This window comes from Mus caroli, unplaced genomic scaffold (assembly GCF_978045245.1).
Source record: "Mus caroli unplaced genomic scaffold, Mus_caroli_1 scaffold_4, whole genome shotgun sequence".
NCBI classification, from domain to species: domain Eukaryota; kingdom Metazoa; phylum Chordata; class Mammalia; order Rodentia; family Muridae; genus Mus; species Mus caroli.
The window spans coordinates 22,064,389-22,079,878 of NW_028227259.1; the positions used below are offsets into that span (position 1 = coordinate 22,064,389).

Genomic DNA, 15,490 nt, shown 5'->3' on the forward strand with positions numbered 1-15,490 from the left:
CTCCAAAGATTTTGTTTGTTTGCTTGTTTGTTGGTTTTTCTGTTTTCTCCTCATTTGTTTTGGTCTCAAAGGCACTGCCTTCCAGGGTTTGCCTGTCAAATTTCTATGTTCTCTACCTATCCCTTGCTTCTAAGTAATTCCAGTTCCTCCTCCCTGGATAACAGTAGAGGTTTAGGGGGCTTTGCTGAGCAAACTGGATGCCAGATTTTGAGTGCTCTTCCTCTGTCTGACTCCCAGAATGTTTCAATCCTCCTACAAACAGATCTGGACCTTCCAGTTCGAAAATATATGAAGGAGAGTTCCTTTTGTCTAGCTGTCCTTCGAAGCTCGCTCTTGAGTCTGCAAAAGAGGTTTCTTAGTCTCCTACCTTTTAAATGGAGTATTTTTTTCTGTATAACGCTTAAACAGTAATAAATATTAGTTACTTTTGCACGTAGACTTTTGTCTCTCTCGAAGACTGTAAAATATAGAAAGAGCACTTTGACACTCCTACCTAGTACCACGTGGGCCAGGTATTGAACTCGGGCGTCTTGGTGGCAAATGCTTTTATGCGCTAAGCCATTTTGAGATACGTGTTGTTCTAGCTGATACCGAACTCACTTTATAGAGCAAGCTGGCAGGGACTAGTGGCAATCTTCCCGCCTCCGCTCCCGACTTGTGGCTCACCATCCTAAGGGTATCATGAGGATTTTCTCCTTCCCTCCTTCCTCTCCCCTCCTTGAATTCAGTGTGTAGCTGGAGTTGACTTTGAACTCCTGGTTTTCCCGCCTTCACCTCCCAAACGGTGGAATTCCAAGTATGAGACACCATGCCAGGGCCTAATTTTATTTTTAGTAACTCCAAAGAAGTGGAGAGAGCTCCTGCACAGAACTCCGCCTGAGAAGCAGTAGGGCTGCCGGGTTCCCTGAGCGGCCGACATGACATCCAACCAACAGGGGGCGCCACAGAACAGGACAGCGGCGCGCAGATATGCCTCTCTAGGCCAAGAGAACGGAACCAGAGAGTCGGTGATAGGAAGTCGAGGTGGCGCTCAACCCCGCGTCCCTGAAGGCTGGTCTGGTCGCCCAGTCTGTGTGTTCCCTAGCCGGACTCTGCAGGCCGGGCTGGCGGTGCATGGAATCCAGAACTCGTGCAGAGGCAGGATGCTTGCGGCTGACGAGATCGGCGAAGTGCCGGCAGCCCCGGTGAGGCGTCCCTGGAAACCCGGGGAAGGGACGCTGGTGACCCTGCGAGGTGGCACAGACCCCACCCCCACCCCCGCCCCGGGGACATTGTCCCCGCCGGGTTACCTTGGAAGCGTTTGGCGGTGGTTCCCACGGCCCGAGGCAGGCAAGGGCGTCCCAGGGGAGGTAGTCACAGTGCAATGTCCGATGTCCCAGAAGATGACAGTTTTGAGAGTTGGCGGGAAAGTGGCCCCAGTGTCCGGGCAGGGTAACTCGGACCCTGGGAAGGTGGTCCAGACCTCTGGGAAGGTGGCAGTAGTGTCAGGCATGCCCCTGGGAGAGGCGCCTAGGACCTCTCCACCAGCATGGGACCTTTTGGAGCGCTGTATGAATTCCACTTACTTCAGTCTAACTTGTTTGCCACACCTGTTTTTCTGCCAGTGCTGCCCCGAGAGTGGTGACGAAACGAAGAACACAGAGGAGAAAAGTAAGCAGGCCCTTAGTTCTTTTTGTCTAGCTGCCCCTCGAAGCTCGCCTTTTCAGAGTCTGCAAAAGGGTTTCTTAGTCTGCTATCTTTTAAATGGAGTGTTTTTTTCTGTACAATGTTTAAACAGTAATAAATATTAGTTACCTTTGCACGTGGACTTTTGTCTCTCTAAGACTGTGAAATGTAGAAAGAGCACATCGACACCCCTTCCTAGTACAGTAACTGGTTTGGCTTCCCTGGGACCTGTCATTTTAATGAACTGTCAGCTCCTTATCAGGCATTTAGAGGGGTTATGCTGGTCACTGTTACTGGGTTCAAGGAAGAGGTTGATAATCGCTTAAATGTACTTTTGCCTTCAGTGAATAAGTAATTACAGTTTGCTGCAGGTAGCCCACACCTTAGGTCCCGGGGCTTGGTCTGGGTAGGTGACAAGGAAAAGACCTGGTACCTAGGACAGGAAAATATGTCAGACTCCAGGATATTTGTTATTTCACTTGATGAGATAAGCGTAGCAGGTTATTAGGAATCCAGCACCCTGAAGGGGCTGTTTTTGTTACTCTCTCTCTCTCTTTCTTTTTTTTTTTAACAAGGTGGAGCGTAGCCCAGGTTGGCCCCAGACTTACTGTGTGACTAAGGATGACCTTGGACTCCAGATCCACAGTGGTCTTCTATTTCACAGATGTCACATGCCCAACCTCTTTAGGAGCTTTTGAAGTATTTTTTTAAAGATTTATTTATTATTATATCTATGTATACTGTAGCTGTTTTCAGACACACCACAAGAGGGCGTCAAATCTCATCATGGGTGATTGTGAGCTACCATGTGGTCGATGGGATGTGAACTCAGGACCTTTGGAAGAGCAGTCAGTGCTCTTAACCCTTGAGCCATCTCACCAGCCTGAAGTAATTTTTAAAGAGCCCTTATGTTAACAGTTAAGTTCAGCGGCCTTGACAGTGAGAGAAAGGGTGCCCACATTTCCATGTGGCTCCCAGGAGGAAGTTTGCTCTTACTGTTGGCTTCTGATAAGCTCCCCCACCCCCTTGGAGCTTGAAAGATGGCTTGGTGCTTAAGAGTGCTTGCTGGGCCGGGCGTGGTGGCGCACGCCTTTAATCCCAGCACTCGGGAGGCAGAGGCAGGCGGATTTCTGAGTTCGAGGCCAGCCTGGTCTACAAAGTGAGTTCCAGGACAGCCAGGGCTACACAGGGAAACCCTGCCTCGAAAAAAAAAAACCAAAAAGAAAAAAAAAAAAAGAGTGCTTGCTGCTGTTACAGAGGACCTGGGTTCAGTTTCTGGAACCCACCTGACAGCTCAGTACTTCAGTCTTAGAGGTATAAATGTCCAGTCCTGGCATCCCAGGGCTCTTGCTCACACATGGTACACATAAACTCATGGAAGCAAACACCTGTGCACATAAATCAAATGAACAAATCCTTAAACAAATAAATAATAATTAAAAAACAAAACAAAACAAAACCCAAAGCCTGAAATGGCCTGGGAAGTTAAAGTGCCAAAGTTCTTGCCTAGAACTTTGGAAGCCCTGGGTTTGAACTTGAGCCCCACACCACCAAACAAACAAAGCCACAGACAGAATGGGCTTAGCAGTTAAGAGAATTTGATATTCTTCACAGGAGCTGACTTCACCTACAGTGTGGCTAACAACTGCTTGTAACTATAGTTCTAGGAGATCCAATGCCCTCTTCTGGCCTCTGTACATTGACTAATGTGGTACACAGACATACATATAACACCTACACACATAAAATCTCAAAAGTTTAGTATATACCTGCCAGCCCATTTGTAAACCAAAAAGGGAAAAGCAGAACAAAACAAAACAACAACAACAAAACAAACAAACAAGGAAACAAACCAAAAAATGCAAACAAACTTTCTCTACTTTTGTCTGCCCAGATGCCTTGACTCTTGACATCAGCCAAATTGTCATTTTAGAACGTCAGGTGCAAACTACTTCGTTAAGGACTTTGTCCGTGTCTTCAGTGACTCAGTTAACTGCTGTGTGACAATGGTGCATTCTCTTTATAAAAAAAGGAAGGGGAGAGACATAAAAATCTGGCAAGCCAGGTGTGGCTCACTTCTGAAATCCCAGCCCTTAGGAGGCTGAGGCAGGAGGATTACCGTGATATGGAGATCAGGTTAGGTCACAGAATTATAGTGTATCTAAAATATTGTACACAAATATTAGTGTATTTGGTTTTTAACTTTTTTTTTAAGTTATGTGCAGAATAGTTAAGCCTAGACTTGTGCTTTTAAAATTTAGATTATTTTTAATGGTGTTTTGGTTACGTATGTCTGTGACTCAGCCTACTTGGAACTGGAACTACAGATGGTTCTAGGCTGCTCACACATGAGCTCTGGGAATCCAACCCTGGTCCTCGACAAAATCGACGAGAGCTGTTATTTCTCCAGCCTGTCTTAAGAAACAACAGATAAGGGCTAGAGAGATGGCTCAGAGGTTAAGAGCACTGACTGCTCTTCCAGGGGTCATGAGTTCAAATCCCAGCAACCACATGGTGGCTCACAACCATCTGTAATACAATCTGATGCCCTCTTCTGGTATGTCTAAAGACAGCTACAGTGTACTTATATATAATAAATAAATCTTAAAAAAAAAAAAGAAACAACAGATAAAATTAAGTATGATGGTGCATGACTGTAATCCCAGCACCCAAGAGGTGGAGGCAGGAGGATTAGAAATTGACATTAAAGTCATCCTTGACTACCACATGGCAAGTTTGAGACCAGCTTGGGATACATGAGATCTTTCTCAAAAGTAAATGAACAGACAGAAATAGGTAATAAAAAAATCTCTGTATAGTTTTGAAGGATCTCATATACTTAAGAATGTAGTATGCACCTTTAAATAGTTACACGTGGTGCGTGTGGGTTTTGTTGTTTCAAGTGAAGGTAGAATTAGCCGCCTCAGATACAGAGCTCAAGTCTGTCGATATGTATATCGACACAACTTATTGGCTTTATTTATGGATGATTCTAAAGATTATCTTCCTATCAGGACGTGAGTGCAGTTGGATTATTCTGTGTTTTGAGACACTGTGTCTTGTGTACCCCAGGCTGGTTTTAAACTTTCTATGTAGCTGAAGATAACCCTGAACTTCCCATCTATGTCAGATATTATTAAAATTTAGATACAGAAAAACCAATTATGTTAATATATAAAGTAGACAATAGAGTTTTGGACTGAAAGCTAGGAAACATGAACTTTAGTTTCATTTTTTAATCTTTATAGGCTGAGGCAGACATTATTATTTATTTTGTAGTTTGGAAGTTGAGACGTAGCCTTGTTTTATTTCTCCTACCAGTGGCCTCTTGCTCTTCATGTCTGTAAACAATCTTCTAATTCTTCTTTCTAAATAAAGTTTTTTATTTCATTTTATTTTAGTGTGTGTGTGTGTTTGCGTGTTTGCATGCCATAGTGTATGTGTGGAGATCAGAGGACTTGTGAGTTCGCTCTGTTCTTCCACCATGTGTGTCTTGAGCTCAGACTTAGGACATCAGGCGTGATGGAAGGTGCCTTTACCTGCTGAGCCATGTTGCTGGCCAGTTTGTCTTTATTGATTCATTATTTTTGTAGAACTGAGAATTAAATGTGGGTTTTTGCTTAGGGTGGGTAAGCACACTATCACTGAGCTACACCTTCAGCACCAAAATTTTTTTTCCATATTTTTTTTATTGGGTATTTATTTCAATTACGTTTCCAATGCTATCCCAAAAGTCTCCCACACGCTCCCCCACCCACTCCGTTACCCACCTACTCCCACTTCTTGGCCCTGGCGTTCCCCTGTACTGAGGCATATAAAGTTTGCACGACCAATGGGCCTCTCTTTCCACTGATGGCCGACTAGGCCATCTTCTGATTAATATGCAGCTAGAGACACGAGCTCCAGGGGGAGGTGGAGTATTGGTTAGTTCATATTGTTGTTCCACCTATAGGATTGCAGATCCCTTCAGCTCCTTGAGTACTTTCCCATAGCTCCTCCATTGGGGGCCCTGTGATCCATCCACTTCTGTGTTTGCCAGGCCCCGGCATAGTCTCACAAGAGACAGCCATATCTGGGTCCTTTTAGCAAAATCTTGCTAGTGTATGCAATGACACTAAAATATTTTAATTCATGTAAATTAAATAGAACAAAGGGAAAAGAGCTGGCCTTGTAGTAGTGTTTCTGTTGTTTAGTTTGTAGTATGTATGTATGTATGTATGTATGTATGTATGTATGTATGTGTGTGTGTATGTGTGTGTGCCTGCCATAGCGTGACTGTGGAGATGAAAAGACAACTTTGTGAAGGCAGTTCTGATTTATATTTATTTTTATTTAACCCTTTATATGGGTTCTGGATGAAATCAGGTTGTACTATTTGAAATGTACTTTGCCTCTGAGCCATTTCTTTGGCCCTGTAACTGGTGTTTTTTGTAGGGGTTTGAGACACAATCTCATTGGGTAGTTAAAGCTGGCCTTGAGTTTATATCAGTCCTCTTTTAGCCCCTGAATCCTGGCCTCAGGTAGGTATGAGCCACCATGCACGCACTGGTATGTTCTAGTACACTGTACATAAATATTTAGCCAACATCTCATTCTTAGGTTTTCATTTAGGCATCTTTTCATTTAGACTCTGATAGAGTGCTTTCCCAGCATGCTCAGTGCCCCAGGTCCAGCACCAAGCATAAGCCAGTGTGGTGGAACTCGTGTAGTCTAAGCAAGCACTGGGACTGAGTTAGGAGGGTCAGAAAGTCAGGATCATTGCCAGCTATATAGAAAGATTCCATTTCAAAACAAAAACTAAACCAGTGTGTGTGTGTGTGTGTGTGTGTGTGTGTAGCTTATGAATAGAAGCAGCCACTTTGAAAAGAAACCATTTGCCACAGACCATTAATAGTAGAGTGGGAGAAGAAAGCTTATGTAGCCAGACGTGAGTCACGTACCCCTCAGCTCTGCCAAGAAGCTCTCATGAGGCGCTTCTGAGGTACAGGATGGCTGAGTCTGTGGCGCAGCTGCCCAACAAATAAGCGATGCCATTGAATAACAGATTCTAGGACAGTAGGAGACCATCTCACTGCGGTTAAATCTCGGTAAAGAGTTTTATTGTTTTTACTTAGCACTCTCATCCCCCTGCCTCTGCTCCCTAGCACTGTGATGAGGTATGCACCGCCACCCCTGACTATTTAGTTGCTTTTGCAGTGGATTTTTTTTTAAGTGGTTTTCTTTTTTTTTTTTTTAATTTTCTTTTTTATTTATTTTATTTATTTTAGATTTATTTATTTATTTATTATATGTAAGTACACTGTAGCTGTCTTCAGACACTCCAGAAGAGGGAGTCAGATCTTATTACGGATGGTTGTGAGCCACCATGTGGTTGCTGGGATTAGAACTCCAGACCTTTGGAAGAGCAGTCGGGTGCTCTTACCCACTAAGCCATCTCACCAGCCCTGCAGTGGATTTTTATTGAGTAAAAAATGTTTTGTTTTTTTTTTTTAATTCAAAAAATGTTTAAAAATTTGTGTGTGTATTTGACCCTTGCTCCACAAAGTATTAGTGGTAACGACCTTTGTCTAGGAAAGCTGCTCTGCTCCTGGCAGAAGGCGGAGCCTGCAGTGTGCGGGCCGGGTCAGCTTAAAGTCCAGAGGAACTAGCAGGACTCCTAATCTGAGATAAGAGGAAAGCTCATGACCATCTCTGCCGTCCCTCTGCATCGCTTGGTTTTATTAGCATTAGTATTAGTATTAGTATGATTTTGTGTCCATTAGTGTTCTGCCTGCATGTATGTCTGAGGGAGGGTGTTGGATCCCCTGGAACTGGAGTTACAGACAGTTGTGAGCTGGCATGTGGATCCTGGGAATCGAACCCGGGTCCCCTTGAAGAGCAGTCAGTGCTTTAACCACTGACCCATCTCTCCAGTCCCTGCATTACTTGTTTTTTTTTTTTTTTTTTTTGGTTTTTCGAGACAGGGTTTCTCTGTGTAGCCCTGGCTGTCCTGGGACTCACTCTGTAGACCAGGCTGGCCTCGAACTCAGAAATCCGCCTGCCTCTGCCTCCCAAGTGCTAGGATTAAAGGCGTGCGCCACCACGCCCGGCTTGCATTACTTGTTTTAATGTTTAGTAAATGTTGTCCTCCATTGCCTTTCTTCTCTTGCAATAAGTCAATATGTTTTTAAAAGCCTGTACAGGTTTTTATGTATGGGATACCATCTTGGTTTTTTTCCAATATGTTCCAATAACATATTTCAATATTGTTTGTCATGTTTATTAAAGCTAGAGCAACCCATTGATTCTGGATCGTTGTTTGATTCTTTATCAACTTTGAAAAGTTATGTGTTATCATACATATGACTCCTAATAATTCTGAGATTTGGGGAATTTTTCCTTTGCTCTAAACCTTCTCAGCCCACAAGCATCTCTGGTAATTGGTTAATTAATTGCTTTGCTATTATCATTCAGGTACTATCTATGTACACTTAGATGCATGGGTATGGATCGAGAGATAGAGTGTGGATGTGTCTCTTTAAATGATCAGGAGGTTCTGAGAATTGAACCCGTGGACTGGTACATGATAGGCCAGTGCTGTACCACGGCGCTGCCTCCAGCCCTTGGGTGCTCTGGTGTCCTGGCCTCCAGCCCTCAGGTGCTCTGGTGTCCTGGCCTCCAACCCTCAGGTGCTCTGGTGTCCTGGTCTCCAGCCCTCGGGTGCTCTGGTGTCCTGGCCTCCAGCCCTCGGGTGCTCTGGTGTCCTGGCCTCCAGCCCTCGGGTGCTCTGGTGTCCTGGCCTCCAGCCCTCGGGTGCTCTGGGTGCCTCGGGTGCCCTTGGGTGCCTTGGGTGCTCTGGTGTCCTGGCCTCCAGCCCTCGGTGCTCTGGTGTCCTGGCCTCCAGCCCTCGGTGTCCTGGCCTCCAGCCCTCGGTGCTCTGGTGTCCTGGCCTGCGTATCTCTCTGACAGCCTCGAGGTGCTGCTGAGTAGATGCTTTTCCTTTCTGTAGGTGACATGAACACTGCAGCTCCTGCTGGAAGCGAGCAGCTCAGCCAAGGTGGCAGTGACGACGAGCTCCTTTCCTATGTGTCTGCATTCATAGAGAAGGAAGTGGGAAGTGACCTTAAGTCTTTGAAGACCCTTGGTAAACTCATAGAACAAATGACAGAAAGCAAAGTGAAGTTAGAAGAACAGGTAAGTGTTAGCCTCAGTGCAGTTCTTTCAACTGTGTTCATGGACGTGGAACATAAGCAGTATTATGAGTATTGCATATCATGCACTGACGATGCAGACCATGAGGGCAAGCCTCTAACTGAGAGACAGGCTTTAAAGACCCCTGCGACATAGTTTATAAGTAAGACTTCCTACTGACTTGCTGTGATAGCTAACATTTTATGTTGTTTTGATATAATAATTTCTTATGATAGCTAGCATTGTATATCTCTTTCATTCAGTAACTTCTAGAACAACTCTATGAGTAATTTCAGAATGTGCAGAAATGGTTGCACATAACCATTCCAAGTGTGTGTAATTACCCAGATAGAGAGAAACATGAGTAATGTATAGTGGTTACTTGGAGTGGTGGCACACACTGATAACCTCAGTGCGTGGAGGTAGGAGGCAACTGCATCAAGAGGTCAAGGCTAGCCTCAGCTACAGGATGATTTCAGACCATCCTGGGTTCCATGGAGCCCTGTCATAAAAAATAATAAAAAACGGAGAGAACTGTAAGAATGATTGTTTCTGGGTGCTGGCTGAAAAGTTATTTTCTTCTGCTTTTAAACATTTTAGGGGTTCATTTTACTACGAATATAGTGCTTCTATTTTTAAAAACCCAATGAAAATCATTTATGCTAAAGATAAGAAGGTTTTATAGTTGCAGTACTCTATCAAAGGGAAAATATTTTATCATATAAGTAAGAAATTAATTAGGGCGAGCCAACTCTGGATATGTGGGCATGGTATGTCTTTATGCTCTCCCATCCCCATGTGCTGAGTTAGGCTGAGTTAGGCCTCCACTTCTCTGCTTTCCCGTCATACCTACATACACACAGATGTCTCTGTGTAGCCTGATGGCTCAGCTTTTCCGTTCTTGCAAGGCTCTGGCGGAGGATGTCACACTCCTGAGTTAGTCAAGGCTAGCCTAATTTGTGGCCTGACACCATAGGTGTCTTCAGCCTTGTCATGCAGTCTTATATTGTCCTCAGTCATCCAGAAGTTTCCCCTCTATCTGTGTGGCTGAAATGTTGTTACCTCTTCTCTAACCAAAAAGCGAAGCATCTCGCATGAATGTATTGATTTAACAGTCTATCCCATACTTCCAAACTTATTTATAATCTGTTTACCTTTTCCGAGGTAAACTAGTTCTTTTGTTTTAAACGGGGTCCCAGATGAGACTTTAGTTGTGTAGCAGAGAAGGGCCTTGAACTTCTGGTCTTCTTCCTTCCACCTCTGGGATGCTAGGATTTTCAACATGTACCACCAAATCATGTGCCCAGGGATCAAACTCAGGGCCTTATGCATGCAAGGCCCGCACACTGCCAACCAGGAACTCAAGGCAGGAACCTGGAGACGGGAACTGATGCAGAGAGCATGGAGCCTTCACAGGGGTCCCAGAGCGCAGACTTGAGTGATCAGGCTGATTTTGCAGATGTTTTACCTGCTGAATTACCACCTGCTGCCCCTAGGCTTTAGAAATATATCTTTAATGTTTTTAGTGCATAAGTAGATTTCCTTATGACATTTTCATATGTATATACCATTGGAGTTTGCACATGCCTGCCAACCCCTGATCTCTCTGTTCCTGTCAGACAGAGGAAACACTTCTACCCCACATAAGTCTTCTAGTCGGAGCCAGTGCTAAGGCAGCCGTACACCCTAGCTGCTTCCTTCCCAGCACCTTGGAGCCAGTGCTAAGGCAGCCCTACACCCTAGCTGCTTCCTTCCCAGCACCTTGGAGCCAGTGCTAAGGCAGCCCTACACCCTAGCTGCTTCCTTCCCAGCACCTTGGCGGCCAGTGCTAAGGCAGCCCTACACCCTAGCTGCTTCCTTCCCAGCACCTTGGAGCCAGTGCTAAGGCAGCCCTACACCCTAGCTGCTTCCTTCCCAGCACCTTGGCGGCCAGTGCTAAGGCAGCCCTACACCCTAGCTGCTTCCTTCCCAGCACCTTGGAGCCAGTGCTAAGGCAGCCCTACACCCTAGCTGCTTCCTTCCCAGCACCTTGGAGCCAGTGCTAAGGCAGCCCTACACCCTAGCTGCTTCCTTCCCAGCACCTTGGAGCCAGTGCTAAGGCAGCCCTACACCCTAGCTGCTTCCTTCCCAGCACCTTGGCGGCCAGTGGCCTTAGTTTGCTTTATCCTTTGCTTCGCTAACAGTCCTGTCTTCTCAGTAGACGAACATATTTAGGTCTTAGGTCTCCCCAGAAAACAAACCAAAATCCTTCCCTTCATTTTTTAGTAGGTGTCTGTTCATTCATTTGGTTGTTCAGGTATTTTTAAAAAGCCTTTATTATCATTCGACATTTTCTAGCTTGCTACTGCTCTTTCACCTCCTTAATCCACAGAGACTTGCTGAAGTCCATAAGTGAACCTTGTCTTAGGGTTTCTTTCATTGCTGTGTAGAGACACCATGACCAGTAGGAACTCTCATAAAGGAAAGCATGTAATTGGGTCTGGCTTCCAGGTTTGGTCCATCATCATCATGGTGGGAAGCATGACAGTGTGCAGGCAGACATGGTGCTGGAGAAGGAGCTGAGGGTTCTACATCTTGATCTGCAGGGAGTAAGGAGGAGACTGTGCTACACTGAATATAGGAGACCCCCCCCCCCACGGCGACATACTTCCCTCCAACAAAGCCATGCCTACTCCAAAAAGGCCACACTTCCTAATAGGGCCACTCCCCATAAGCCAAGCATTCACACACATCTCTGGGGACTGTACGCATTCAAACCACCACAAACCTGAAATTGTCCAATATTATTCTCACTTGTCTCTTAACAGGTTTCCCTCAGTGGCTAGTAGCATTGCCGTCTGTCCAACACTCAGGTCTTGCTTGCTTGCTTTCTTTCTTTTTTTTTTTTTGTTTTTTTTTGTTTTTGGTTTTTTGAGACAGGGTTTCTCTGTATAGCCCTGGCTGTCCTGGAACTCACTCTGTAGACCAGGCTGGCCTCGCTTTCTTTTTTTTTCTTTTTTTTTTTTTTTTAAGATTTATTTATTTATTATATGTAAGTACACTGTAGCTGTCTTCAGACACTCCAGAAGAGGGTGCCAGATCTCATTACAGATGGTTGTGAGCCACCATGTGGTTGCTGGGATTTGAACTCTGGACCTTTGGAAGAGCAGTCGGGTGCTCTTACCCACTGAGCCATCTCACCAGCCCCTGGCCTCGCTTTCTAATGCTGTGATAAAATGCTGTGATCAAAAGTAACTTGGGGAATAAAGGTGGTTTCGATTTACAATACTTGGTTTTTATATAACTGAGGACCACCTTCCCCCTTCCCAGGGGTGGCACTACCCATAGTGGCTTGGACACTTCCAGGTTAAGCAAGAAAATGCCCACACACTTGCCTAAAGGACTGTCTGATGGAGGCATCTTTTCAGATGACTCTAGCTTGTGCCAGTTTGACAGGCTCCAGCCAGCCCTGTATCCTAGGAGTCTGATGCTTGCCTTCCTAGTGGGGTCATCTGTGCTCCCCCCTTGCCTTCTTCCTCCCTTCTAGCCCCTGTAAAAATATCCTTTAATAAATGACATGTCTAAAGACATTACCTGCATATCCAAATCTGTAGGTCTCACCCTAGGCTTCAGCAAAATACAGGGGCCCAGATGTATTTCTGGTATGAGGCAGGGCTTCATGTAACTCAGGCTAGCCTCAGACTCTGTAGCCGAGGATGGCACGGAACTCCTGATCCTTCTGCCTCCACCTCCCAAGTGCTGAGGTCACAGGTTGTGCCACCCTGCCTACTTAAAAGGTCTTTTCCTGTGCTGCTGAGAATTGGATGGAGTCTTACACACACTAGGCTGGTGGTCTACTGCTGAGACACATCCCAGCTTTTTATCAGTACAGCTTGAATCACAGATGCATTTGTTTTTTGAAGGAAAATAACTTAGTAGGTGAAGCAAGAGATCTCTGGCTGTATGCTTTTAAAGTGTTACAGATACTTGCTAGGGAGCCATGTGTTGGGAGGTCTCTCTCTATATATATGTATGTATATGTATATATGTATATATAGTATTTATATACCTTGTATAGATATGTTTGGGTTGATTGCTACAGGATGAAGAAATTGAACCTTTTAAGTGTGTGTGTGTGTGTGTGTGTGTGTGTGTGTGTGTGTGTGTGTGATGGTATATGTGTGCATGAGCATCCAGACAAATAGGTCAGAAGTCAATGAGGTCAATGTCCGATATCTATCACTGTCCACCTATTCATTTGAGGCAGGGTCTCTTACTGAACCTGCAGCTCACTGGTTTAGCTAGGCTGGCTGGCCACTGAGCAGGATTCACACATTGCTGTGCCTGGCTTTTTATGCGGTGCTGGGGATCCAAATCTAGGCTCTCATGCTTGTGTGATAAGTAGTTTACCTACAAAACCACCTTCCATCCCTCGTTTGGTTCTTTTTGAGACTGTCTTATGTAGCCTAGGCTGGCCTAGAACTCAATAAATAGCCAAGGCTGACCTGGAAGTCCTCGTTCTTCTGTTTCTGCCTCCCAACTGCCGGATTAGCCAAGCCTTTTTTTTTTTTTTGAAGGGGTTTTATTTTAAAAGAGTTATTTATTTTATGTATATGAGTATACTGTCTCTGTCTTCAGGCACACCAGAAGAGGGCATCAGATTCCCATTGCAGATGGTTGTGAGCCACCATGTGGTTGCTGGGAAGTGAACGCAGGACCTCTGGAAGAGCAGTCAGTGCTCTTAACCCCTGAGCCATCTCTCCTGCCCTGTATTTTTTTTTTTTTTTTTTTTTTTTTTTTTTTTTTTTTGGTTTTTCGAGACAGGGTTTCTCTGTGTAGCCCTGGCTGTCCTGGAACTCACTCTGTAGACCAGGCTGGCCTCGAACTCAGAAATCCGCCTGCCTCTGCCTCCCGAGAGCTGGGATTAAAGGCGTGCGCCACCACGCCCGGCTCCTGTATTTTGTTTTTAAGACAGGGTCTCAGTATGTAACTATAACTAGCCGGAACTCAGATGTAATCTCAAATTTACAAAGATTTTCCTGCATCTATCCTCTGAGTGCTGGGATTAAAGATGTGCACCACCATGTCCAGCTAACTTGAAAATTTTAATGGAAAACTTTGAGTTCTGTTGGAACATGTTTTTGGAAAAGTCTTAACTGATATTTTACCTCATTGCTAATATTTTTGTGTGTTGTTAGGTACTTACAATTTCATCAGAAATCCCTAAAAGAATTCAAAGTGCTTTAGAAGATGCAGAGGAGTCCAAACAACTTCTTGATGAGTGTCTGGAGCAGGAAGCGCCTCTCTTCAGCTCCATTAGCAGCCACCTGCTGACGGCTCAGCCCTGGCTGGATGCCCTTGGAGCCATGATCACCCAGATAGACGAGATTGGGCGACATCTCACATACCTTAAGTGGGTGTCACAGATTGAGGAGCTGAGGTAGGTGGCATTGCTCCGGGATTATAGTTTCCTTTGAGGCTCAGTCTCAGAGAATGTATCTATGCGATTAGATAATTGAGTTAATTAGAGATTATAATTTTACCTGTTGTTAGGAAAATAACATTATTATAATACTTATTTTGCTCTATTGTAAATGAACATAAACTTTTCATGGAGCCTAATTTGTACTTTAAAGAAAGTAATATAAGTAGGTTAATATTTTGTTATTGTTTTTCGAGACAGGGTTTCCCTATATAGCCCTGGCCATCCTGGAACTCACTCTGTAGACCAGGCTGCCCTCTGTAAGTTAAATTTTTAAGGCTAAGCAGTTGCATTTTGAACACATGGTAAAACCTACTGTTTCTAATGCTAGATTTCCCTGAGTATGATCGCCAGTATTCCTACTAATATTACGAATTGTCAAATATTGAACTGTATTTTGCCACTAGAATTTGAATTTTTAAAATTAAGATTTATTTATTAATTTTATGTATATGAGTACACCATTGCTGTCTTCAGACACACCAGAAGAGGGCATCTGATCCCATTATAGATGGTTGTGAGCCATCATGTGGTTGCTGGGAATTGAACACAGGATCTCTGGGAGAGCAATTGGTACTCTTAACTGCTGAGCCATCTCTCCAGCCTGAATTTGAATTTTTTAAATATGGGTATCATCTAATAAGAACTGCGATGTAAGAAGCTGAGAGGTGGCTTAGCAGTTAGAAGCACTTGCTATTCTATAGAGGACCTGGATTCAGTTTCTGGAATTCACACATCTCTAACTTGAGTTCAGGGGGCTCTGATGCTGTCTTCTGGTCTCCATTGGCACTGCACACATGTGGTACATGTACATGAAGGCCAAGGCCCTGTACACATAAATAAGTGGTGCCATATACCTTTAATCCCAGCACTTGGAGGTAGAGGCAGGTGGATCTCTATAAGTTAGAGGCTAGCCTGGTCTACAGAGTGAGTATCAGGACAGCCAGAGCTACACAGAGAAGCCCTGTCTCAAAAAATAAGTAAGGAAGTAAGCAAGTAAATGAATGAATGTTTGAAAAAGAACTATGGGCTGGGTGTGATGGAACACACTTGTAATCCTGACACTGGAGGACTGAAGCAGGAGGGTTGCTTTAGGCCAGCTTTGTCTACATATTAAGTTCCAGGAAAACCCAGGCTCCATATTGAGACCTGGTCTCTAAAACAACAACAACAACAAAAAGAACAGCACAGTTA

General features: G+C 44.6%; 1 protein-coding gene across 1 annotated transcript in view; it reads left to right on the top strand.

Annotated features, from left to right (window-relative positions):
- The first annotated feature begins 1,015 nt into the window (after positions 1 to 1,015).
- Positions 1,016 to 15,490, top strand: part of Rint1 (RAD50 interactor 1) — a 37,739-nt gene continuing 23,264 nt past the window's right edge. The window contains exons 1-4 of the mRNA XM_029477543.2: positions 1,016 to 1,184; positions 1,605 to 1,650; positions 8,654 to 8,838; positions 14,013 to 14,254. Of these exons, the coding sequence (XP_029333403.1) occupies positions 1,143 to 1,184; positions 1,605 to 1,650; positions 8,654 to 8,838; positions 14,013 to 14,254 (515 nt within the window). The 5' untranslated portion in view covers positions 1,016 to 1,142. The remainder of the gene's footprint in view (positions 1,185 to 1,604; positions 1,651 to 8,653; positions 8,839 to 14,012; positions 14,255 to 15,490) is intronic.